Raw genomic sequence first — 25777 nt, 5'->3', positions numbered from 1 at the left:
AGAAGGGCATAATGGAACTGGAGAAGGTTCGGAGATGATCACTGGGTATGGCTGCAGGCATTATATGGTGTTCGTTTGAGACTTCTTGATGTGGGCTCTCTGCTCGTGTGCTTACATTTACTGCTTGTGCTTGTACTGATCTGTTGTTTTCTGATTATTCCAAGTAAGTGAAAGGAGAACATGCAATAGAAGTTGTCTAAAGGTACTGCACAAAATCTTTAGGCCAAATGTTAAATAATGGGAAAACAATTAAGTCCCCCTCAATTTTGAATGCTTAAACAACTTTCCTTGTCAATGTGTGACTTGCCTAAGAAAAATTCTTGGTCTGGTTCCAAGCCATTTGGAAGCCTCTGTCTATGCTCTCTCCTCCAGTTCTTTATGATAGAACAAAATTGTTTGTCTTTCCCTGGAGACTTGACTGTGTTGATCCATGACATATGAGATGTCATCTCAGTAGGTGCAAAGCAACTGAAGAAACAGAGTACTTAATAAAGCAGGAATGCAATCTGGAAGAATTTTTATTCTTAGCTAGTGATGCAGGTTTCCTGCTATTCTTGCTACTTTCAGACTTCAGGTTCTCATGAACATTATTTTAAAAAGTAATCACAACTATTTCAGGATTAGATGAAATATCAGATTGTTTTAAAGTCTTTTATTTATAACAATAGAGACAATAGGCTCAAAGAGCGTCCACCTCCCCCAGATATATCCCTACTGGATTAAAAAGACCAACAACAAAACAGATAATTCTGGGTAACTTGTCCAAATACAGATAACTGGTACACATCCATTGTGTTCTAATAACCATTAGGCTTTTTTGGGATGCATGTTGTTTGTTTTTTTCTTTTTCCTCAGTACTGCAATGCTCAGTATTTTGGTTGTCTTCGGATTCGCTTGTCTGTGAATAACTGGAGATCTGAAAACTAAGTATTGGGAAGTTAGTTTTACTTCACTTGCTGGTATATGCAAATCTTCATATCTGTTTGGTCTCAGAAACAGTTCTGTGGGTTAGGGAGTGTGAAGCAGACCCCAGAAACCTGCACTAAACAAGTGAAAGGGACTTCTTTAGAAACTTTAGTATCTAGTGCTATAGTGCTGTTGTATTTAGCAATATAGATTGTTGCTCTCTCTTAAAGCCTACAAACACAAGAAATAAAATTAGTTCTATGTTTATGAATGTTCACATGCATTCCCTTTTGCTGCTGAGAGCAGTCAGTGTTTCCTTTTTAGGGCATCTTTTCCAATGCAGCAATGCCAAGATGAATAGTTGAAGTAGATTTTTTTATGGGAAAAATGAGAAGAATTTAAAAATTCTAATTCTAAAGGAGTTCTAAGAAAATATTTTAATTCTTCTCCCTTGGATTTTATTTTCTAATACTCTGTCAAAACTCGTTTGGCCAGGTCTTTTAAAACCCTCAACATTTTCATACGTATTCTAGGAACTCATTTAAAGAAGAAACAAACCAAGCAGCAACAACAGCAAAACACACTGGGGCAGTTCTAAAGCTGTAAGGAGGGAATTTCTGTAAATAAACAGTATACCAAACTTGGTACTTCAGGATAGGAGAACATTGGCACCTCCAGCTACAACCCTTAGAGCAGGGTGTAAATTAATGCTTCCAAGCAGAATTTCTGGATGTTTTGTGCCACGTAGGACAAGCTGGACTCAAGGATCTTGTTGTCCGGCTTGTTGTGTTGGTATCTTAAAGACTGCACTGATAGCCTGTTTGCACTGAAACTTTTACTACTGGTTGTCTTAAGTCCTGCAATGCTGCCTGGGTCCGTGATATGCACACAGGGCCTCATGGATGCTACCCTCTATCTGAAGGGGCACACAGGCCTCTGCAAAATTCTCTGTGACCTAGCATGGATCTAGAAGCGGCATTTATTAATGATAGGATCCTGAAGCATGCTACAGCTGATATTAGTCCTTGCCCAAAAGATTTTGGCTGCATTCCTTCCCGTCACCTGGGCAGATTGAATTGTAAGCAGATTTCACATTTATGTATACTTTGAGAAGAGATAAATGAACTGAGAATTGCTTTTCAAGCAGCTTCTGTTTTTTCTTGACAGTGATGTCATGCTTCTGTTACTGTCCTGCTGCAAACACTGCAAAGTTTGTTTTCTTCCAGGGCAATGTAATTGTTGTACTTCTATTTGTGATGCTGATTAGAGAGCGTCAGTCATTTCCTAGGCAGCATTGATGACCAAATTAACTCGGAGTTATTTTCCTCTGCAGTCCAAGTATTTCTCTGGTCACCAAAATCTGCTTATCTGAACTGTTTGGTTGGGTATCTTATAGATGGAAAAATGGGGAAGGATAAAGAAGTATGGAAGAAGAAAGATTCCTAATTCTAAGACTTCCCATTAAGGTTTTCTTGTAGAAAGAAAAGAGGCACAGAAAACAGGATTGGTTTCTTTTTATGGTATCATAAAGACACAACAAAGCTACTTAGTACTCCTTTGAATTGGCTGAAGTAGACGTGTCAGGATTAATGACTATACAAATCTCAGATGTACTGTGTAGGCTGTTTGGTCAGGTGGTGGGATTATAAATAGGTAGGCTTAATGATGTCAGTGGTAAAAGAAAGGAGTGACAGCGTGCTTGCCATGCACACGCTTGATCCAACCCTTCTACCTACATATGGTGCTGAAAGAAAATCACTTGATTTTAATGGAGAAGGGAAACCTGACTTCTCTTGGAGGTAGGCAGAAAAGTAGCTGAGCCAATTTTAGCTGTTCTCCTGCTCCCTCCCCTTATTTAGATGGCTTCCAGGTGGTGCTTATATTGCCTGACTGGAGACTGTCATTCTAGCAGCTATTGTGTTAGGCATATGCAGGTAAAACTTCGACCTGCAGTACTGTTCTGGTTGGAGAGGGTGGGAATTCTGGAAATGTTTACTGATATAAGGTGACAAATATTTTGCAAGACTAAGGATGAAAAAGAATTGGTATTTACACAGCACTTCCTTGCTTGTTTGGTTTAACTTGTCTGAACTGTTGTGAGGAAAAATATTTTCCATAATTACACATCTGTAGCAATGTTTAAGTCTATGTTTTTGTGGGGAAGGCAGACTCATGGGTAGGGTAGTAGTAAAGTTGTCAGAATCCAAATACAGACCTGTAAAAGGAAAGAATTAATGTCTGTAGTGTTGCATTCAGAGAAAGTGTGTAATTCTTCCAGTCCAAGATACAAAAAGCTTTTTATCCTCTTCCTGGCTCAAAGACCAGGGTGAATAAAGTCCTGTCAGTGTATCCAAGTGGATGGACAGCTAGAATTTCAGTGCCACGTTTTGGGCACAGAACTGTTTCGTCTGTTATTTTAAGTTTCAGGTTGCCACCCAGAAGTTCAAATAAGGTTACTTTAAATGAAGAATATTGTATTGCATGGATACATTAAGGCTTTTCTGCCTTTGTCTTTCATTGTCCACCTAATTTTAATCTTGTTTGAGTTTTGTTTGGAAGAAAAACAGTTGTTAAGAACTTGTAGAAATCAATGCCTTTTTGTTTCTTACAGCAGTCTATGCTGTGTATTCACTTAGTATTACACAACACTTCTGTCTATCCTAGAGCATTAAAGCATTTTGATAATATACAGTGTTGTAGCCCAGTAATCAGAGCAAGTTACTCATCTACATAACATAGTAAAGTTTCTTTACACTCCGTAGTGCAGGCTGCTGCTGCTGATAGTTGTTACAAAAGTTAGTAAGAACAAAATTTTTCCTACTGTGTAGTTCAGGCTGAATCCCTGTACTCTTTGCAAGGACTTTTACTAATGAAGTGCTGGGGTATCCAAACCAGCTTTGATGTCACCCACCATGGTGCAAGGAGTCAGACTGCTGTGCAGAAATGTTGTCTTCTGTGCCTGTTGCAAGGATGCAGTAAGAAGTGGATTGCAGGGATTTTGAGTCCACAGGTGAAAGTGGAGAAGGGAGCTAACAGCAGCTCTCGCATGTAGTAGATTTGCCAGTCTGGAGGGAGCTCAAGTTAAAAGGGATGAAGGAGAAGGAGATTCCTACAGCTAGCAGTAGCTAAGGTTGGAAAGAAAACTTCTGGTCAGGGTGATGCTAGGAAGTTAGCTGGAGCATCTCTTCTGCTGTGTTTCCACCACCCAGCTCCCTGCGCATCAGTTTTGGGCTGTGTCAGCAGCACTGCAGTTAGGGGCGGCAGGGGGACTGCCCTGCTCCAAGGGGTAGGGACTTTGCTGCGTTCTTCAGGGTGTGGGTGTAGCTCTATGAGATAAGCAGGAGATGGGCACTCATGGCATTTGTTCTTAGTTTTGCAAGGAGTGTTTGCCCACAGAGTCTGAGTAACATACAAGGTGGGGAGAATCTTTTTTTTTTCCTTACACCCTAGCTTTCAGGATAGTAAATAAGTTGAAAAATGTGAGGGGATTCTTTTCATAGAATTTAATAAAGCTCGTACTTGTTTTGGTACATTTCTCTAGCCTGAACTTAACTTTTTTCTCTTCCACTTTCTTTTCTGTAATAAGCAAATGAGGTGTGTTAGTTTACGTGGTTCTGTGCAAGTAGTACATGGTTCTCATACATAAAAGCTTTTTCTTGCTTCACTTATGTCAACTTTTCACATCACATAACATCTGTGTAACTTAAGTATTTTATTTTGTTTTTTAAAGCTTCTGACTTTAAATGCTTGATATCACGTCTCTTCTCCCATTTAATAACCCTCCTATTTCTTGGATATGCAAATGTACAAAACACTCTGGAGTTTCACCAAACTATAGGTGCCTAGATGGCCTGGCTGCTGGTAGTTGAAGAGCTTTTTGCCCGGGAGAAAGCTTGGCTTGTTCCAAAGAGTTTCTGACAACCAGAAATCAGGGCAGTTCTTTTCAAAGTTGAATTATGTGCTTGGCTCAATTTTTCCTGTAGTGAATCCGCAGCTATGAGACTGGGAGGCTGCAGCTGAAGGCAGCAGGGGTAAAGCTTGGCCTTTCTGTTGTTGCTGCAGAGCTTCCTAGCTCCTGGCCTGCATTTTTGCTTTTTGCCCACCTGCACCTGTTCCCACACATGTAGTGAGGGCTGTGTGTATGGGAGAAAAAGAGTAGAGTTTGTGTTAGTCTCTTTCCCAGCTGCTGTGATGCTGAGTGATTTCTCTTCTTACCTTGCCCAACCTCTAAATCCATCCAGTGCCTGCCTCCAGTGTTACTTCTAAAACACGATTTTGAGCAGCAGAGAAAAGCCTCAGAAGAAAAGCTCAGATAAAGTGGCAATTCTTTGCTCCATTGATGTTCAGAATAGCAGCTGAAAAACCATGTGAGCAGAGCCAAGTGTTTCATCTGCGGGCTTTGAAAGATGGTGCTGCTATACCTGCTTTCATGGCTAGTAGGTAACAGCCAGAAGGGCAGATTTAGGTTTTGCTCTATTTGAGAGCCCTTAATTGAACTTCTCTTGCTGGTCACGGGAGAAGAATATCTGTACGAGTGTGCTTTTTTAGAAGTTCTTGAACAAAAGATTTGAGTTTGTTCCTAGTGGAGCTGACATATGTTTGCTTGAGTTTTAAATACTTGTTAGATTTACCAGTGTATCAAAGGTTAAGCTCCCCCTTTCTGATCAAGCTGCTCTTTGTTTTCTTTTCCTGTTTATTCAGCCAGTTATATATTACTCAGTCACTGTTACAGATTTACTGCTTTCTCTTCCCTGCTCCTTCCTTTCTGTCAGACTGCTTTCATAGCTGTAAATATAATAAAGACCAAATGAGTCGTGAAGTTTTTGTAGTTTTGAATGCTGTTCAAGTTGTTTGACTTCTCTTCAAAAAACTTCATTTTCACATTTGATAATCCGTGGAAAAAGTTGTGAGTGGCTGTAAGTATCTGCTTATTACAGAGACATGCTGCACATCACTTGCCAAATCTGTATTTTGTGTTAGTGTTATTTACTTCACAACTCTAAGATCTGAACTTCCTTAGAAGTAATGTTGGAACTAAAAGCTCTCTTTTTTCATTTTCTCCTTTTAAGAAGTAATACTACTTTGGGCACAGCAGGATGTGAGATAAGGATTTGCTTGTGCAAGTTAGCAAAACTTGTATGTGTTTTGCTAATTCCTTAATAATGATATTTATACTAATTTATAGCATAATTGTTGTTGTTGTTATTTTATCCTCTGTTGCCTGATAGGATTGCAAGCTCTTGGCTGTCTTCTAGCAGCAGGATAGTTCTTATAACTAGGAAGGAGCTCACTGTGTTTCGCTGGGTAGTGTAAAGCAACACAGGTTTGGTGGCTATCTGTGTGCAAGGGCTGGGCAGTCTTTGTTGTGTTTAAAGTGACCTTGAAAAGTTCACTGTCATCATAGTTACGATTTGGTTTGTAAGAATGATGAACAAAAATCTCCTGTTTTTCTAGAAAAGTTTTAAACTTGTACTTGACTTAATTATGTTGAAGAAATCTGTCCTGGAGTTGGTGTCCCTTTAATGCTAGGAGGGCCACCATTAAAAACATGCTTGTGCCATACTGATTTGTTTCTTGCTTGTGAATTTCCTCTTTTTCCTTGTAAACTGAGAAAGCATTGCATGAATTATGGCTCAAATACAGTCTCTTCTATTTTCAAGGTTGCCACTGCCATGGGGACAGACAGTCAGATGGGTGAATTTGTTCTAAATGGTCTGGAGGGAACAGAAGGATTCATTTGCTGCTTTCTTGCTTTCAGTGTGAACCAGATGCCCAAGGATTCCATTAAGCTTTCACCTTACTGTCATGGTTACGGTCCCGGTCCAGTGATTTATTTCCTTCTAGGGTAAAAGCTCTTTAAAAAATTTCTGCTCTCTAGAACTCTGAGTCCAGTTAAGGAGGGATTCAACACGTTCCGCTGATTAGGAAAAGTATTTTCTCTATTGAGAGCTTTAAAGAAACATCTTAGTTCCTGGGATGCCTTATTCCTGATCCTTATTTATTTATGGGAAGACAGATGAGATGTTTTTTTGTTGGTGGTTGTTTTTTGTTTGGCTTTCTTTGTAGCAATCTCCTAAATGTAGACACAAATAAGAGAGACTCGGCAGATTTGTTGCTTGCTGGACTCTCACTGAGTAAACTTGTAGAGGTGATCTTTTAAGATCAACTTGTTAATCATATCACTTGTACTATCACTGCTGGCATATCAGTCAGTATATTGGTTGCACAAAGCATTTCCCTTTTAGAAGAACCCTTCGTCCTTTCTTTCTAGTACCATCTTTTTCTTTTGTAATATTTTTTTGTAATGCTGGAACTAATTTGCAATATTTATCTTCTTTCCCACTTGTGAATATGTATAGAAAGTACACTGTGAAATGCTTCACTGTCTCCAAGATTTACAAGATTTCAAGATTTTCTAGGTTACTTCGCCAGCTGGAAATTGGAGTTAAAATGTATTTCTGTACTTTTTTTTTTTTTTTTTTTTTTTTGTAGCTGTTGAATTGCCTGGTAGATACAGTAGCTGTACAGTGTAACTTCAGAATCTTCCCCCGATAGCTAAGCGTATGAATTTAGAACCTGAAAGCTCACGTTTATCTGTGAGCAGATACAACAAGCACTTCTTTCATTTTGTTCTATGCATATCATAAGTCTGGCTTGAAGGGATAACCTCCCAAGAATGAACCGTGCTTTCCTCTCATTGATCCATACCTTGATCTTAACTTCCAGCTGGTGCTTTCATAGTAGAAATAAAGATACAGGCTGTGTATCAAACAGTGATATTGATGTAGAGATGAAAGCCTAGTATCTAGGCTGATTGGCATGTTATATAGATGTCACGAGGCTGGCAGAGCAGTCAGCTGTTTAATTTAAAGAATAAATATAATACTGTAGTACTTAAAAAGTAATCAGTTTTTTTGCAGAAACACGAACCCCAAGAACAAAACATTGCAGAGGAAGTCTATATATATAGCATAACTTTTGGTTTCTTGAACTGAAACTTTAAAATACTGAAGTAAGTCTACATTTTTTTCAAGTAACCTGTTAGAAATGTATATGTATAGAGGTAGGATACAGCAAACAGCAGTGAGAGGTGGTAAAGATGTAGTGTAGACAGTTACAGATGCTGGTTTCATTTCCATTTTCTGAGCATAATGGCCATTGGAGGGAAAGGGATGAATCTCTAGAACCTTAGAAATCAATTTTTTCTGTTTTTTCAATTTTTTCTGAAATCAAGTTTTTCTGTTTTTGAGAATGGTTGGATTTTGTGGTTGTTTGTTTTTGAGGAGAACGGCAATTCTCCTCAAAAGTAGAGAGCTTCCAGTCCTTTCTTCACTGTCAACTTGAAACTTGGGCTGGAGGAAACAAGGATAGGAATGAGTGAATCTAAGATAAGAAAGATAAGTCTCTGAAAATGGAAAATAGAAATGGCCTTTTGTTGTGGTATGAAATACAATTTTAAATATGTGCTGCAAGGTGGACTCATCAACTATTGCAAAATATTAAGATGTTTATGTGCAGTAACCCAATCACATGCGCTGTTGTATCTCTGTGTAATATCATTAGACTCTGACTGTAGTGGATAGTATGCAATGTTTCTTCATACCGATGAACAGATACATAGAGACTCAGGCTTTCTTTGTCCTTTACTAATAACTTGCAGGATAACAGAAGCTCATACAGCAGAATGTCTGGAAGAAATTTTTTGCTTTGAGTGAACAGATGCCAAGTATGAGATCAGAGGTAGAAAAATGTATGGAAGGTAAATCGTGCTCACATATAGGCTGTTCTGCTGTGCTGGTGGTGCTAAGGGTATGAAAAGAAGTGGTACTACTTGAGTGCTTTTGTTTTGGTCTACCACAAGATTATGCAGAGTGGCTAAACAAGGTCTCTGTTCTGAAGAAAAGTGTTTGCACAGAGTAGGTATGTCAGTGCTATTGTTAGTATTCAGATGAAGAACAATGCAGATGAAAATTGAACTGCATTTCAGTAAGGAAGAGAAATCATCTGTAATTATACTGAGGATGAAAGTGATGATATTGTATATTATTCCGATTTACTTATCTTTGATTATGTAATTATCAAGTCCTCAACTGGGAGCTCCAGCTTGCCAAACGATTTATGTCTTATGAAATACTTACCTTTTTTATTATAAAGGGGTTGTGTATGCATACATCCTGAAATATATAGTTGTGATTTTTATAGAAGATGTAAAGGCTTCTTTTTTCTTCTTTTTTGAGTGGCTTACCTTGGAAACTTTAGTCACTTGTTGGCCTATAGCTAGCAGAACTTGACAATAATGTGGTGGATGTCACTGAGCATTTTCCTTACAAGTAACATTACCTTGAAGATATGCAGCATTGATGCTGTGAAATCAGTTCCATCTCTGGGGATTGTGAATGCAGCAGGAAAGTTGGTGTGCAAGACAGATCTGTGAGTATTAAAGATTAGTATTGAACTGGGAAGGCTCGTAGAGGAAATTTGTGGCTTAAAATGTTTAGTCTATATATTGCCCAGAACTGATGCATCATTGTAAGTGAAAAACATTAAGGTGAACCGGAACTCTTGTCAACTGTTCTTTCATTGAACAGATGATGTGCAAGATTTCGCCTGTCTGCCTCAGCTACGTAGCAGTGCAGAAGCATTGTTGTAATAATCAATTGTAATAACTGCTTTGAATGAGAAGTCAGAGACAAGAAAAGCTCTAGAAGCAACTTCACTAAAGTGGCCTCTTTCCTCTCTATGCTTTTCTGACTTTGAGTGGGGGAAAAAAGTTCTGCTTGTCATTTTGGCTTATATCATTTTGTGAAATCTGAAATAAAATAAAAAAAAATCTCTCAACCTTCATATGATTGTGTGTTTTTAGTGGTCACTGGGCAAACTTCGTTTAAGAAAGTGAAATCCATCTGTTGTACAGCAGAAAGCTTTTATTCCTCTAGATTTAATGAATTTTTTCAGTACCTGAGAGCTGACAATTGCAGTTGAGGTCCCTTATGTTTTTAAGTGATCTCTATGGAAAACTTGAGAGCTGATCCTAATGAGGTTATAGCCTAAACAATGTTTCTAAAAGGGCAATTAAGTTGTCTCTGTGTGGTATCTTATGTAATCATGCTTAAGAATGGAAGTTAAGTGCTGTAAACATTAATACACTTTGAAATAAGGAATTGAAGATGTGGATTGTTTATGCTGCAGCCTTTGCTTATGTACAAATGCAGCAGATAAATTTCCTCTTTTTCTCTGGTCTTTGGGGAAAGTGATCCTTATCAAGAGGAAGTGCTGGCAGTAACTGGAATATCCAGGTCACTGTAAGTTCAAGTATTTCTCATTATTTTACAAGATCTTTTGCTAGTTACTGGTGCGAGATACTTTTGCTAGTTATAAAATACACTGCTTGATGAATTCTAATAGGATTTTTTTTAAAACTTTGTATATTTTTTCAATGTAACATCAAATAAATATAGCTTTATTTACTGTACCTAGACTTTTGTTTCAAAAAGGACTTTCACACATTGAAATCATTGGCACTGATGTTTTTTATTATTTTTTTGCAAGCATGAAACACATTGATATACAGCAGCAGAACTTAATTTTGTAAAAGTGGGACATGAAGCACTTCAAATATTGTCTAAATAAAAATATTGTCTTTATATGCCTAAATGTCTTTGCATTTGATTTGACAGCTGTTCTGCTTTTACTTAATAAAAATGGTGAAATCTATCTATTTTAGCTGAAAGAATTCTTTAACATCCTCTGGCTGCCTCTTCTGGGTGAGGAAGAATTAGGAAAGAAAGTTGTTCTGCTTTTTTTTTTTTTTTTTTTTTTTTCCTGCTTCATATTAAGCGGTTGATTAAATGGATGACACTCATGTCACAGATTAGTGGTGGCTGGAGTTGTTTATCCTGTGGTAAACTGGGGAAGCGCATCCCTTGGGTGGGCTGGCATCTCTGTGCAGAGAAGTCAAGCAGTTGGGGAGCAAGGAAACGAGAAGCACCTTGTGTGGGATGCTGCTGCACAGTTTTCAGGAGTTTTAGTTAAGCTTTATCCTTAACTGATTTAAATTTCTATGTTAACTCACTTTTGTATGCTGTAGCAAAATCAGCTGTATATTGATTCTTCCCACAGCTGTCCTTCAGTTCTGTAGTAGCCAATAAAGTATGTTTTTGGTTGTTCTAACTTCTGGTGTTTACTTTGTAAATTAGATTAGAATAGGTGAGCTTAGCTCCCAGCACATCTGGAAGCCATCTGAACATGAAAGCTGTTGTGAATGGGACCATATACTGAGAACCTTTTTCTGACCCCTAAATGTTTATTTTTATATGATTAGTATTTATTCCTCCTTGTTATAGTTGCGTTTTGTCTTACTTACATTTCAGAGAAGAAACTGCCTTAACCACTCCCTCTTTTTAGCAAAATGATTAAAAATGTTAGCAGCTTTCCGACAGAGATGAAGAGATGAGAGAAAACCAGGCTTTTACTTGGTTGATTTTTACAATAGATGAGAGTTTGAAGTGACATCACAAACTTGGAGTTATTTGGATAATGCTGTTTTTTGGTGTTTGGTCCCTCAGGGTGCCTGAGAGAAAGCACTTGTGGCAACTTCTGCTGACTACACTGTGTTAAAGAAGAGAGGAGGGCTTGCAGGGTAAAAGTACTGCTGCAAGTGGATTCCCATTACCCTGTCACTTGCTGCTTTTGCTCAGCATCTACAGATGTAGCAATGCTAATGTTAATTGTTTTCACTGTACAGTAGCAACTCTGGGACCATGGAAATAGAGGACTCCAAAACAAACAAGCAGAAACCTTGTAAGAGGTTGGGGGGAGAACAAGAAATGAGAGAATAAGTAAAAAATGAAGAAAACAGTCCCTGTGACATCTGAAAACAGAAAACAAGAGTATGGAGATACCTGTTGCCTAATAAGTGTCTGCCAAAAAGACAGTATAACTTCTAAGAACATACAGTTGGAGGCTTTTTCTCCTTTGAGTGAATTGGGAAATGTAAATATGGCTAGCCATAAAAATCCACGCAGATCTGTTATAGATAAGAGAGGTGTGCTATTCTTCATTGGGGTAAATGACAGTTGGCCTCGCTATGCTGCCTAGCCCCACCTCAGGTGCTTGTGCTCTTCATGAATGTCACATCTTCTGTCTAACTGTTGCACACAAGTTTTGTCTGCTTTTTTTCCAGTTCAGGCTCTCTGCAGTGTAAGCTGGACGCTATAAATAAGGCTGCATTTTACTAATACAGACTGCATATTAATTGATGAGTTTGTTTTGGGTTGATCATGATCTGTAGTGGAGTTTTAGCAGTGAAATAGCATTTGTCTGCTTAGTGGAAAATAGAGTCCACTAGCATTTGTGAACTTTGCCATTTAGTCTTCAAGGATTGAATTCTGGGCTCATTTGTGATAAATAACCTGAAGTTACCTAAAGATGTTGAAGATGACTATGGAGGGGGAAAGGCAGCATTGCTTTGCTTTGGACATGGATTTCTTTTTCCTTTTCCTTTTCCTTTTCCTTTTCCTTTTCCTTTTCCTTTTCCTTTTCCTTTTCCTTTTCCTTTTCCTTTTCCTTTTCCTTTTCCTTTTCCTTTTCCTTTTCCTTTTCCTTTTCCTTTTCCTTTTTCTTTTTCTTTTTTTTTTTTTTTCTTTTAAGTAATGTGTTTTAAGGGATTTTTGTTGTCTGTTTTTTGTTTTTTGTTTTTTAATAGTTGTAATTATGTTTTTCTTTTTGGCAGTTAGATGAAAGCTAAGCTTATACAGAACAAACAAACAAAGAGGAGGAGTAAAAGGCATCTTGATTCATAATGTATTGCTGTAGAGACCAAAGCTAAATGTGCAGCTAACACCACGTGTCATGAGTTGTATGTGGAGGGAGGTGTGCACAAAGCTAATTTGAAATACGAACAGAGAGGAGGCACAAATGTTGATGATGAGTGTTCATTGGGTGTGTTGGGACATTCAGGAGTTGTGATGAGCTGGGAGAGGCTGTGAATAGTTAATTATTCAGCACAGAGTTCTGAAGTTCAAAACTCCAGGTACTTTCAGAAACAGCTCAGTCATGTGAGCCCTCGTTACACAGTCATCTTTTGCAATGTTGTTCTGGACCTTGTTTGTTCTTCACTGTAAGTGACTTTAAACTTTGTTTTGCCAAAAAAGATGTGCTTCTAATTGTATGCTACATGGTTTATGTTACTTCCGTGGGACAAATCCAGAAGTTAATGTTTTTTGTTTATTTTGTATTTCTTTTGTTTTGTTTTGAAGTAAACTAAGTTTGGTACCACACCAAGATCTAAATTGCAAGCATATTTCTGGAACATTGCTGAATAGTGTGCTAATATATACGTTTGTAGTTTAGCTTTTAGTGAGCGTGGCTTCCTCCTAGTCTTCTGTGTTCAGAATTTACCATAGCACAAACAGATTGAGATGTAGAAAATGTTCCTTTTGGACCATCTAGATTTTATTTTATTTATTTATTTCATGGTTTGCAAAGCTTTTGTGTGTGTGCATGACAAATAAGACTGGGGAGAAAAGTGAGAAAATAAAAATAGGAAATAACAGAGATGGCAGGAGAACGTGGGAGCATTTTGTGACTGAAATGTCAGGAAAGATCAGTAATATTGCTATTTTATTACTATGTAGAACCAGATAGAGTTGGTAGAATTTACTTAAAGGATTTTAATAATCAAAAGAAAATATTGGAGAGGCAAAGTATGGATTTTACCATGTCTGTCTAACCAGTAGATTAAGCATACAGTGTGATTTAGCTGCATACAGTGTCGTACAGTATTTCTTCTTGTACCAATCCAGTGAGTCTGTTCAGAGAACACTCAAACAAGGTCCTGACTTTTTATATCCCAAAGGAGAAGAAAAGTAATTCATTTACTTTTTTAACATATATTTAAAATATTAACAAAATCTTTTAGTTTTGGACTTGCACTATTGCTTGTTTGTATTTAAACTTACCACACCAAAAACAAATAAATTTTTATTTGGTAAGATGGATATTTTAGTTTGGTTATTTATCTTTAGTCCTTGCTTGACCATAAGTGTAAAATATTCTCATATTCTTTCCTTGATTAAATGCCACGAGGGAAAAGAACTAAATATGATTCATTCCTGTCACAAGACTTGTTAGTTTGCAGTTTTGGAATCAAATTTTTGACTATTAACTTTTATTCATTTATTTCAGAAGAAAAGCTAAAGCACCTCCTCCTCCATCTGAAACCAAAACAGTCACTGATTGTCCATTTGATGACACAGAATCAGCCAACATCATCATGGAACAGAAGGAGAATGTAATTGATAAAGACATTGAACTGTCAGTGGTCCTGCCAGGAGATGTGATCAAATACACTACGGTCAATGGGAGGTATGTTACATGCAATCACATTTCTGTTTAATTTTCCTTTCCTACTGAAGTTTACTTCAACCTTTATCCAGGCTTAACCCACTCTGTAAAATATACAAGTTTTATAACACTGAATGTTTTAAAATAAATATGTTTTGCTGAACCTGGTTTTAATTTGGAATAAATATTTCTGTCTGTTAATTGATGAAATGGACTGTGCATGTAATTCCCAAGTCACTTTTAGATCAGAAATTGGTGAGTTGAAATCATATATCCTGGGACTTAAACTACTGAGATAATTAACATTCTGTTCTTGCTGAGAGGATCCTATGCAAACCCTTCCGTGGATCAGAGTGGTTGGAATACCAGTCTGAGCTGAGTAACGTAAACATGTAACTATGCCTTCCTCACGTTGTAATGAGAGATACTGGCTGTTGTGGCTTAAGTCTGTTTGCATGCTTTGTCATTTGCTAGAGTTGATGAAGTCATTTTTTAGATATCAAATATCAGAGCTGCAATGGATGAATTTTTATGAATTATTATTATTTTTTCTCCAGACTCCATCTGGGTTTTCAAGATAAATTAATTCCTATGTTATATTTCTTAAAAACAGATGTTCTTAAATAATTTGTTATCACTGTGATACTTTGCAGTGTTCTTGCTAGCAAGTTTACAGCAAGGAACGTCTCTGTCTATAAATGTGGTGCTTTCCTCTATTTTCTAAATTTCTTAAAGGAAAGACTCCATATGCACACTGTCAAGCAGTTCTCCTTCTCTTCACTCCTGCCCAAGCTTCTGAGTACCACATGTGCTGTATCTTGCTTTCCCCAGAACAAAGTTACAAAAAGGAATTTTGAAACTTCTGGCATAGGGTCTGTTGTGTGGATTCCTTTACTTAAGCCTAGACAGCAACCTGAATTTTGTAGTCATTGGTGATATTCATAATTGGAGGATTTCTCATGGTGCTCCGAGCAAGCATTTGGTTAGGTATTTTTTAAGAAGTCCCAGTAGGAGCAGTGATGATGGGGGAAGGTACGTGCTTCAGAGAAAGGAATTGACAAAGCTTTTAAAAAAGTCTTTCCAAATTATTTGTTCTTGAAATGTTTTTGTGTGACACTTTTGAATCTTCTCATTAGTTCTAAACACAGCACAGGATTCAAGAGTTGTTTGCAGCCAAAGAAGAAGATAAGAAATAACTTGACAAGTTCCTTTATTTAGTGACTTGATTGTCATCTTTTTCCCCAATGAAGAAATGTAGTTTGAGAAAGATTTTTCTGAATGAAATAATTGGTTTCAATTGCATAGGTTTGTAAACTATCTTACAGTTAATTTATTTGGAGTTTGTGCATTGAATTATTTTCCTGGGCTGCATGTTTAATTTCAGACTCATTTCAGGCAGGCCTAAGCTTGGCTAAATTTGTTTCTTCACAGCCCTTTGAGTTTCCATTTTATCTGTTCTTGAGTATTTTGAGTCATTAGGGTTTGCTTAGAGAGCTGTTGGTTTAGTCTGTATGGTGAATAGCAAGCTTTGTGGTGTTGCCCTACTTTCCAAAATCTATTGTGCTTACATTTGTTAGTAACATGTTCTGGAGGGTTTGATGGTTTTTGTTGTTCTCTGTCAAAACAAGTGCCTTTTTCTGTTTAGAGAATAGCATTAATGAGCACTTTAGCCAGGGAGCTACAGACTTAAGTAATCAGAGATTTATAGGAACCCAAGTTGCTTGTGTGTAGCTTTATTCTATGTACACATTCATTTTTATTTTTGCTCATCTTCCAGCCCCACCTAATAATACTTCTGGTGACTGTTAATGGGGTTTTGTCTATTCAGTGGTGTTCTCATTATACTCACGATGGGAAGACCTTGCCTCTTAAATTTAATTAGGTAGGCATAGATACTTATAAAAAAAAAAAAAAAAAAGTATCAAAAAGAATGTAGAAACTTGATTCATGTCTTCTTGAAATACTTGATCCACTATTTAAAGTGACATCTTTAATGGTTGGTTTCAAACTCAACTTGCTATAAACATAACATAGTTTGATGTATTATGTTCATCATAAATGAGACAACTATTAGCCACTTCTTGTTGTCATATAGTCATGTGGGTATAACCAGAGGAAAACAGATGAGGATGTGAGGAGTGCAGGAATACTTGTGATGAGGGATTTCCAGAAAACTAAGTAATGTGATGAGTTTAAACTAATTGCAAATAAAAATGTTACTGAAATTAGATTAGTAGTTTTACTCGGTCTGAAAGCTATTAAATTTACTGCATTGTATGTTTTCTGTACCTTTGTTTTTGGAAGGGTTTGGCAAAAAGTAGTTTTACAAGTTTTGGAGAATGTGATTACAAAAAAAGATTTGCTTTTTGTTTCATTCTAAGGAAATCTAAAGCAGTTGTGGGTGGCATCTTGGCCTCCAACAATGTGGGGGAACTTAAAGTCTGACATCCTCTAGTCATGCAAGTTGTTTTTGGAAGTACTAATCTACAGTGAAATGTTGCCTTTATGTACTAATTTGCATGTACATGTCTGTTCTTTGTGAGTAGCTGTGTTTCTTGCTTAGTAGTCTGCCAATATTTGTAACTGGTCAAGGTGAGGGCTTGCCCTTTTCTCCATGGTGCGTTTTCACTGAAGGGCTTTCTGAGCCCTTTGCCTGTGAATTCCTATCCTGCTCATGTTCAGCATTCTTACATTGCTCCTGCAGCTGAAGACCATAGGAAGGGCACCTTTTAAAGCTAGCTTATACATAAAAAGTAGCCAGAAGAAAAGGTAATGGGTAGCTTCTTGGGTAGCCTGGTAACCAGAAGGCAGGCAGTACTTCTAGTGATGAGGTGTCTCCTTTGGCTGCCTCTTCCCACACCAGCCCACCCCCAGTGAAATGTGCATTTCTAGCTCCTTATCTTCTCTAACAAAAGAAAGTGAGATGGGTGCAGCTGTTTTGTTGGAATCTTAGTAAGTGGAGTTGTCCTTCTTCCTTCTGATTGGAGCAGGCTGTGATATGAGTGAGGAACTCAAATAAATTCTCTCTCTGTACAAATGAAAAACCAGTTTGTTGTTTGTTTTTCATTTAGTCATCAGTGCGTTTCTCATGGTACTTTCAGGCTGATATACATCATCCAGACGAGGGCACAGGGGTTTATTACATTCTTTTATATCTTTTCACACTATTTGATAGCTGTTTCCTGACACCTTATAGAGAATTATTTCTCCATGGATTTTGGCTTTGTATTTCCACCTGCTTTTTTCTCCTGAGGCGTGGAATCTTTCCCACCATTTAACCAGGCAGGAGCTTTCTCTTGAAAAAGAAGTAACTGGAAGGAGCTGTGTGTGCACCAGGGAGTCCAGCTGAGCCACTAGAATTTAGAAGACAGGCTGCTTAAGGGATGCACAGGCTGTTCTTTTAGAAGAGGTGAAAATAGAATTAATTTCTAGGATTTTTCCCCCTTTAATAAACAATATTACAGTAATTTCTAAGCTTCACCCATTCTTAATTCTTTTTACAGAGCTGGATTGTGTAAAAAGTCTGTTAAAATTCATACTTGACGTATAAATATATTCATAATCTTTGCCATTTAGGATTCTGTTTAGCTTGATGACTCTTTGAGGGTATCTATTTCCACATTCTGTTATGCTACCAGAAGACTTCCATCTGTTGTAAGATTACATCTAGAATTTCAGATTTTTGATAAAGCCATACTAGCCGAGTTAATTTTCACTTAGACACTGCAATATTCTTTTCAACATATCATTTGATTGCTTCAAACTTCTGTATTATTTTCATGATATCCTTGTGAGACAAAGTAGGTGATGTATGTCCATGTTTGTAATTGTAACGTGGGGGATGTCTACATGCAATTCTCCTTACAAATGATTATCCAGTTCCAAAAATTAGGACTGTCGTGCTCCAGTGAGCTGATAATTCTATAACTGTTTAGTTGCTGTACTGTGAAAAGTTAGCATATTCTCCTTATCTTCAGTGCATTTAGTGTTTCTGTTATACTTCTATTTAAAATGCAACTTTAATGAATTCATTCCAGTTGCAACTGGAAATGTTCAGCCTATCTTAATATGCTGGTTTGTGGGTTTGTTTGTTTTTTCCACTGCTCACTAAGAGCAAAGGGCATAGTGTTAGTGATCATGTATATAAAATTTGCTTGGACTTGGTTCATTGTGAAAAGGGCATCTGTTGCATCGCAGAGATTTTAAGAAATGGGATTCAACTGCTGTTCTGTGATTTTGCTTCTTCCCTTCATTAGTATTAAACGCACGGCTCTTGTTTTGCAAACCCTAAGTCCTTAAAAGGTGACTTCCTCAAACTTCATCTCACCTGCTTCTTCATGTGGCTCATGCTGAGAATTTCTATAAATTTGTGTCTCCTGTAACCTCGGAGTAGATATCAAAATTTTAAGCCTTGCAAGAAAGCCGTTCTTTACTGAATAGAAGAGCATTAATCACAACTAGTGCAGTTCCCACTCAAATAAGCTGGCTGATCCACATCTCTGTGCTGCTCTCAGGAAAGCATCGTTTTACATAAGCAAAAATGCCCTTCTTTGCCCCAGCTTTGCTATAGTTGTGTATAACCTGTTTCAATTTCGTGATGTTTTGAAAAAATTCCATTTTGTTTTTAATTTTGTTGTTCCAATTGAAGATATTTAAAATCAGTGCCTGACGGTAATGACAGTCACGGAAGGGCAAATGCTCAGCATCATACTTTGTTTAATAGCCTGTTTAATTATTATCTGTTGTGACTTTGATTTACATTTTACAGGAAGCCCATGATGGACTTGCTGATCTTTCTCTGTGCACAGTATCATTTAAACCCCTCAAGTTACACTATAGAGTTGATATCAGCAGAAAACAGCCAGGTTAAATTCAAACCTAATACACCAGTGGGAATGCTTGAAGTGGAAAAAGTGATTGTAAAACCAAAACAAATGGATAAGAAGAAACCTGCTCCAGTGATACCAGAGGTGAGTACTAAAACTATAGGGTACTGAGAAACTACAGTTACTACTGTATATTGTATTCAACAATTTAAGCTCAGCCTGTCTTTTCAGCTTTTCCTGTTATTTCCCATCCTCTCACTGTGGACCCCCGTGAAAAGCTTGTCAATGTGCTATTGATGACCTCTTAAAGTAAAAATATATCTTAATTTGTTGTGTCAAGCATCTTTGCTGCCAAAAGAAAGAAACATTGCGATATTATTTGAGATTCTATTTCTTAGTGTCTATCTGAACACTTTTGAAGATGGAATGTGGCTGAAGACAGCCTTCTGCAAATTGGAAGTCAACAACTTATAACATCTGTCATGCTGTGTGCAAGACACATGGATATAAAAAAACTATAGGACCCATACACCCTTCTGAATACACGTTCGTTTTCCTTTGTTACATGCTATAGTTTTTTTTCCAGTTACGTGGCTTTCCCCCTCTCCCACCCCCCTGCATATACCCTGAAGAAATCAGGGGCTTTAGAAGTGCTAAAGCAGTTTCTGGGAGTTGCCTAAGTCTGTCTGTCCTTCTCTGTCTCTATAGAATACTGCTAATTTTGTTGTTGTTGCTTCTTTTTTGTGGAGTTTCGGTTTTTGTTTTAATCTATCTAAAGCACTTGCACAAGGTCAGGGGTGTGCTTTTCAGCTGCCCTTTTAACTTGGTCCTGCGCACACACACCGTGCATGTACTCACTGCTCATTTGCTGTCTTCTCTAGCTACCTAGTGTGACCAGGTATGGCATCCTAGTCCAGGTGTGTTCCCTGCTGGACAGACAAATTACAGATGCTAAAGGAGCAGGCTATTTCAAGCGTCCTTTCCTTGGATAAAAAGGAATTAGAAATGATTTCTCAGTTTCTCTTGTACTGAATATATAACATCGAATCTGGCTCTAATGGGAATTCCAGTGATTATTGTAAGACTGTTATGAAAATGTTGGTTGTTTCAGAATTTGTGCAGGATATTTATTGGAACTCTCTTCTCTTTAGCAAACAGTGAGGGTAGTGATAAACTACAAGAAGACGCAGAAGACAGTTGTAAGAGTTAGTCCGTATTCACCGCTTCAGGAACTGTTGCCAATTATCTGTAGTAAATGTGAATTTGATCCTTCACACACTGTGTTACTGAAGAATTACCAGTCTCAAGAAGCCCTTGATATGACAAAATCTCTTAATGATCTTGGACTAAGAGAACTGTATGCTATGGATATCAGTCGAGGTAAGAAACCTTGCAATGTCTTTGATAATTCGTTATTGAAAAGATAATTGCCTAATGTTTCCATAAAATATGCTCTTTGCTTTGGTGTGAGTGGGTTTGGTTTTGTTTGTTTAGTTAAAAAAAAGAAAAAAGCAACTCTTGAAGAAATTCTCGAATTTCAGTATGTGCTTCATTGATCTTCAACAAAATTGAAATTGGGATGAGTGTACCTTTACTTATCCCAAGGAAATAGCACAGGTGGTCAAGTCCAAAGCATCCTTTAGAAGAAAAATCCCTTTCTTTCCTCTGCCTTTTCTGAAAAAATACCAATAGTGCTGTATTTCCTCACCTCATAGAGAGGTGTAGGATTGTGATGAGCTGAGAACAGAAATATCATAGAAATGCAGCTTTGTTCCATAATTTTAAAATATTGGAATACTTTAGAATGTTTTTAGACTAAATTAGAATACTTTTCAGTATAGTTTGAATATCGTTTGATAATTTCACATATAGATCATGAAGGAACCATAATTAACTTTTTAATCGTGGTCCAGCAGGGGCAGTGTTAAGTAACTAGTCTGCATTTGTTTACAGATCCTATTTCTGGTTTTCACAATAGCTATAAGATTGTCCTTATTTTACCATGATTAAAAATTACTTCCCAAAGGCCAGTTCAGATTTGGAAATTATGCCCCTTTTCTATGGAGAAAGCCATCACAATTTTTTTTTTTTTTTGTCACAGGAAAAAAAACAGAAGCAACTGTTGCCTAAATGTGGTGTTTGAACTACATGCACCCACAGTAAATTATCTTCTTTGTCATCTGACTACCACTTTCTTCTACAGACTGGCAGAGCTGCCTTTGATGCAGCATGAACCGTGTGTCATTTGAATGAAGTAACAGCCAAAAATCCTTAGGAGAGGATGGGAGGGAACACAGATGTCCCATAAGGCAGTACCTCACTTGGAAGTTCAGATATACTATAACTCATTTAGTGCCAAGTAGATTAGCATTTCCATTGTGCATATAATTGAAAAGCTCTCAGTTTTCCACTTTCTTCATGAAAGTAGATGGCGAGGTGTACCTTTATATAACAAATCGTGTTTTACTCAGACTATATTTTCATTATATTCATTGTTCTCCATGCAGTCTGCATTGCAGTCTGCATTGTATGCCTTCAGACTCGCTCTTAAATTTTATATTGCATTGGGTGATAAATATATGCATTATTTTCTTCAGTTATTTTTCCTAACACTGAAGATTCAGCTTGGTTTTCTGTGTCACTTAAAACTACATCCTTTGTTCAACTTGACATTTTCTGTCTTTCTTATCTGTTTTGTAGCCACATCACCAGTTGACTTAAACTTGCCATCTTTGAAAGGTAGGCCTTACTGAAATAGGCTTCAAAACTGTAGAACTTGCATGACATCATCATTTTCTCCTGTAATAATATCTGCTTAACTGTGACTTCAGCAATTATCTGAGCTATCATAAATGCATATTAAAAAAAAGTACAAATGTATATACCCAAACTATGTATAAAGCATTTTTGTACTATTTTACTTAGATTGCTTGAAAATTTATACTTGTGCTTATATTCATCCTAGCCTTGTGGTATTGCTGCTGCCTGCTGTTGGTTGCTGCATTTGCATTCAAAGGGATTTCCTTATGAAAATAAAATCTAATAAAAATCGTAGAAAGAGAATGTCTGTGTTTACAAAATGTCGATGTGAATAAGGGCATGTAAAGCAGGATAAATCCTGCAAGATTTGGTTATCTTTACCATGACTGACATGACAGTTACATATGCAGCACCTATCTGGTCTTTCAGTGGTGCATACCACGTGGAGGCCTGTACCTGAGCTGCCCTGCTTCACACTGTGCTATGTATTTAAGCTGATAGGAACTGTGAACTAGGGAAGCTGATGCTCTTTTCCCTCCCATAGCCTTTTTTGCGTGAACCGTAGCTTTTGACAAGTGGGGTGGGCTGGGGTAAGTGCTGGAGTTATTAGTAGCAGCTGAAACGCAGCATTTCTCCACTCTGAGAAAGAGGAGAAGAACACTGATGGTAGGAACCTGTTCATTTTACAGCTTTTAGAAAAGCTATTAATATAAGTGATTTGTGGTGAGCTTTGTATATTACTCCAGAAGGCCTGTGACAGAGAAAAAGAAAGAACGCAGGAGAAATAATCTCTACAATAAATAACATCTAGAACTCTTGTCTCCTATTTTAGACTCCGATCGTGTGTCTGAAAACTCAGATGTTCTAAGAGAGAAAGAAAACAAGGGGTTTTTCAGCTTTTTTCAACGAAGCAAGAAAAAAAGAGAACAAGTAAGATGTAACTTCATATAAGCAGAACTTTTCTAAACATATTCATAGTGATACATCAATGTTTTCCTGAAAGCTTAAGTAATATATGTATACTTCTTTTCTTTCCCCCAAATCCCAAGACTGCCAGTGCCCCAGCAACTCCATTAATGAGCAAGCCAAGGCCAACGTTTACCACAAGACCTAGCACTGTTAGCAAGCAGTATGATTCCAACACACTGCCATCTGAAATGCCAAAGAAACGGAGAGCTCCTCTACCACCCATGCCAAATTCTCTGAGTGCCCCCCAGGAACTTGCAGAAATCAGGACAGAATCCGATATTGTGAAATCTAACAGCCTTGATATGAATCAACAGGTTAGTTGAATTTGTTTCGCTTCCCCTAAACCAAGAAATTTAGAGCTGATAACTTCAATAATCTTGATATATATTTGCTGGTGCTTGAAATTAATGGGAAATAAAGCTGTAGTATCTGCTTTTGAACATTTTAGTTTGAAAACAACTACGGAAATTGGAAGATGTTTCTTCTAGTCTTCGTGTTTCTATCTGAAATAGCTGATCTATTTTGAAAAAGCAAAACAGACATTTTATATAAGCTGTATGAGCTGTGAGGAGCTTCTTGCTCTTATGGACTACTTATTTATTTATTTATTTATTTATTTATTTACATGAAGACATTTTACACAGATATTTAATTTTTTTATTTTTATTTTTTAACATCTTCTCATTTTAGCATGTTCTGTAATTTATTTATTTTTTTTTTTCCCCTGTCATTTTTAAAGTTTAAGTTATAGAGGACAAAGAGTAGTTTGTTCGGTTTGTTCGTTATGCTACTTGAAAAAGGTGAAAATCTTGGGAAGGAGTCTTAAGAATCTTGAGCTTCCAGCAAGTTAAAATGTTTTATTTTAGTGAAATGGGAATGTATTTAATTGAAGCTATGAGGTGCTGGATGTGTATTTAGTTACCCATGTACTCATTGCACTGCACAAATTCAGCCAATGGGATTTGGGGAAAAAATGAGGCATTATGCAGTATCACAATCTTACCTCTAATACCAGTTAAGAATTACAGTTAAAGCTCAAGACTAAAATTATCATTTTAAATGGAGAATCACTTTTTTTTTTTTTTCCCTCTCTTTTTTTTTTTTCTTTAAAATCAGAATCTAAAGATGGTCTTCAATAAATGAGGTTACCTTCATGCTAGAAAGATAAACTGTAGTACTCAATGAGATGCAAGTCTAAGGGATCTATTGTTTGTTAGACTAGGAGGAAATCAAAAGAAATTTCAAGCTGTGACTTTGTTTATACGTTGATTTGATCATTCAATGATGCACAGGGCCACAAGAGAGCACTGTTTAACATAAGTTCTGAATTTGTGTATTCTATGTTGCTGAAAACTTTTATCATTAAAAAGACAGCAGTTTCTTTTTATATTCTAGTAAAAGGAATTTCAGGTGGTTTTTTTTTAACCTCATCGTGTTTATCTTCTAACTGAATTCAGTTTTTTGGAAAATAATTTATTAGTGTCAGCGTGTAATGATGAATATCCTCTTATATCTAACAGTAATGTATAACTGCAGGTTTGAATCTGTCACTCAATTAAATAACAAATGTATTGTTTCATACTGGCATTTTTTATCAATCTAAAGTGATTTGACAGAAGTTGAATAACTCATGAGGAAGATTCCTTTGAAATGACTCCTCTTTAGCTCTGATTTCATTGTTATGCTGTTTTGGTTGGCTACTGCAAAGCTTGGGACTGAAGTGTGTGTGAAGATTTGCTGTGTACTTTGCTTTTTACAAATTCATGTAAAATATCTTCTTTTTAACATCTATGAGGGCTGCTCCTAAAGTAATGCTCCCTATTTTATTATGTTGACCAACAATCTCAGAGGTGGATGTTGGTGGTATGGCAGTAGAGGCTGAATCTTTGTCAGTATTCTGTAACGTTTTGTGGCTATGCAACAAATGGCAGCAGAGGGGCAGTTTGGCAAAATGCCATCTGTTATGGAAGTGCATATGAAGCAAAAGTGTGTCATATAATTCCTTCATGTGGGGAAAAAATTATACATGTTGGCATTTCTTGTCTCTTGTACATTTATGTAGAGCATACAGTGGATGTGAGCACAGTGAGGTGCTGGGTGGTACATTTCAGCAGTGGCAGCTGTGTTGTGAAAGGCAACCCATGTTTTGGCAGCCATGCACACCTGTCACACCATTAAATGAAGAGCATCTTGATTAGCTCATCCGTGGGAATTGGTGGGCTGTGACCAGGGAACTGTTTACAGAACGGAATATTAGCTTCAGTGCAGTATTGAACAGCAGTTGCAGTGCTGGAATATTGCAAAGACTGCACCAGGTGGGTCTCACAAAAGCTCATGCAGAAAGAGAAAGAATATCATGTGCAAGTCTGTTAGGACTTACTGAATCAATATGAGGATGAATGTGATAGTTTCCTGGATTGCATCATTAACCTTTCAGGAGATGTGATGGCACCAATATGAGCCAGAGTCAAAACAGCAGTCCACAATGTGACAGTGTGTGAATTTCCTGTTGAATAAAATGTTCAAGATGCAGCCTCCTGTGGGTAAGGTGATGTGCACTGTCCTTTGGGATTGGAAAGGTGGGATTCTTCCGGATTTCTTGGATCTCAGACATACTCCTAACTCTGACCTCTGCATCATGATGCTAATAAGGCTGAAGGCTTGAACAGAGTCAGACGAGAGAAGAAGGCCACCTTTCTCTTGCAAAATAATAACAGGCCTCATATCAGTTTGAAGACCAGGGAGCATATTGCTAATCTTGGCTAGACTGTCCTACCATACCTGCCATATAGTCCAGATTTACTGCTTTCTGACTTCCATCTGTTTGTGCCAATGCAGAATGGACTGCACAGGCAAGGTTTTCTTAGCAAAAATGCCCTCATAACAGCTGTGGAACAATGGATCACATCCAGGAAGGCAGAGTGAAATATCAGTTTTGTCTTGATAAATTGTTTGCCTGGTCTTGATAGCAA

At 37.3% G+C, this 25777-nt stretch overlaps 1 protein-coding gene across 6 annotated transcripts in view; it reads left to right on the top strand.

The window, feature by feature from the left end:
• Positions 1-25777, top strand: part of COBLL1 (cordon-bleu WH2 repeat protein like 1) — a 75224-nt gene that overhangs the window by 27710 nt on the left and 21737 nt on the right. For 5 of the 6 annotated variants that reach the window (XR_011904337.1, XM_072342064.1, XM_072342059.1 and 2 more), the window contains exons 2-7: positions 14092-14271; positions 19019-19220; positions 20228-20456; positions 21777-21815; positions 22669-22766; positions 22886-23119. Coding sequence is in view for 5 of the 6 variants with exons in the window: in XM_072342059.1 (XP_072198160.1) it covers positions 14092-14271; positions 19019-19220; positions 20228-20456; positions 21777-21815; positions 22669-22766; positions 22886-23119 (982 nt within the window). In the remaining variant the exon portion in view is untranslated. The remainder of the gene's footprint in view (positions 1-14091; positions 14272-19018; positions 19221-20227; positions 20457-21776; positions 21816-22668; positions 22767-22885; positions 23120-25777) is intronic. The other variant, XM_072342060.1, reaches the window with a different exon arrangement.

This window comes from Excalfactoria chinensis, chromosome 7, assembly GCF_039878825.1.
Source record: "Excalfactoria chinensis isolate bCotChi1 chromosome 7, bCotChi1.hap2, whole genome shotgun sequence".
Taxonomy (NCBI): Eukaryota; Metazoa; Chordata; class Aves; order Galliformes; family Phasianidae; genus Excalfactoria; species Excalfactoria chinensis.
Note: the sequence above shows the minus strand (reverse complement) of the source record. Positions and strands in the feature narration are given on the sequence as shown.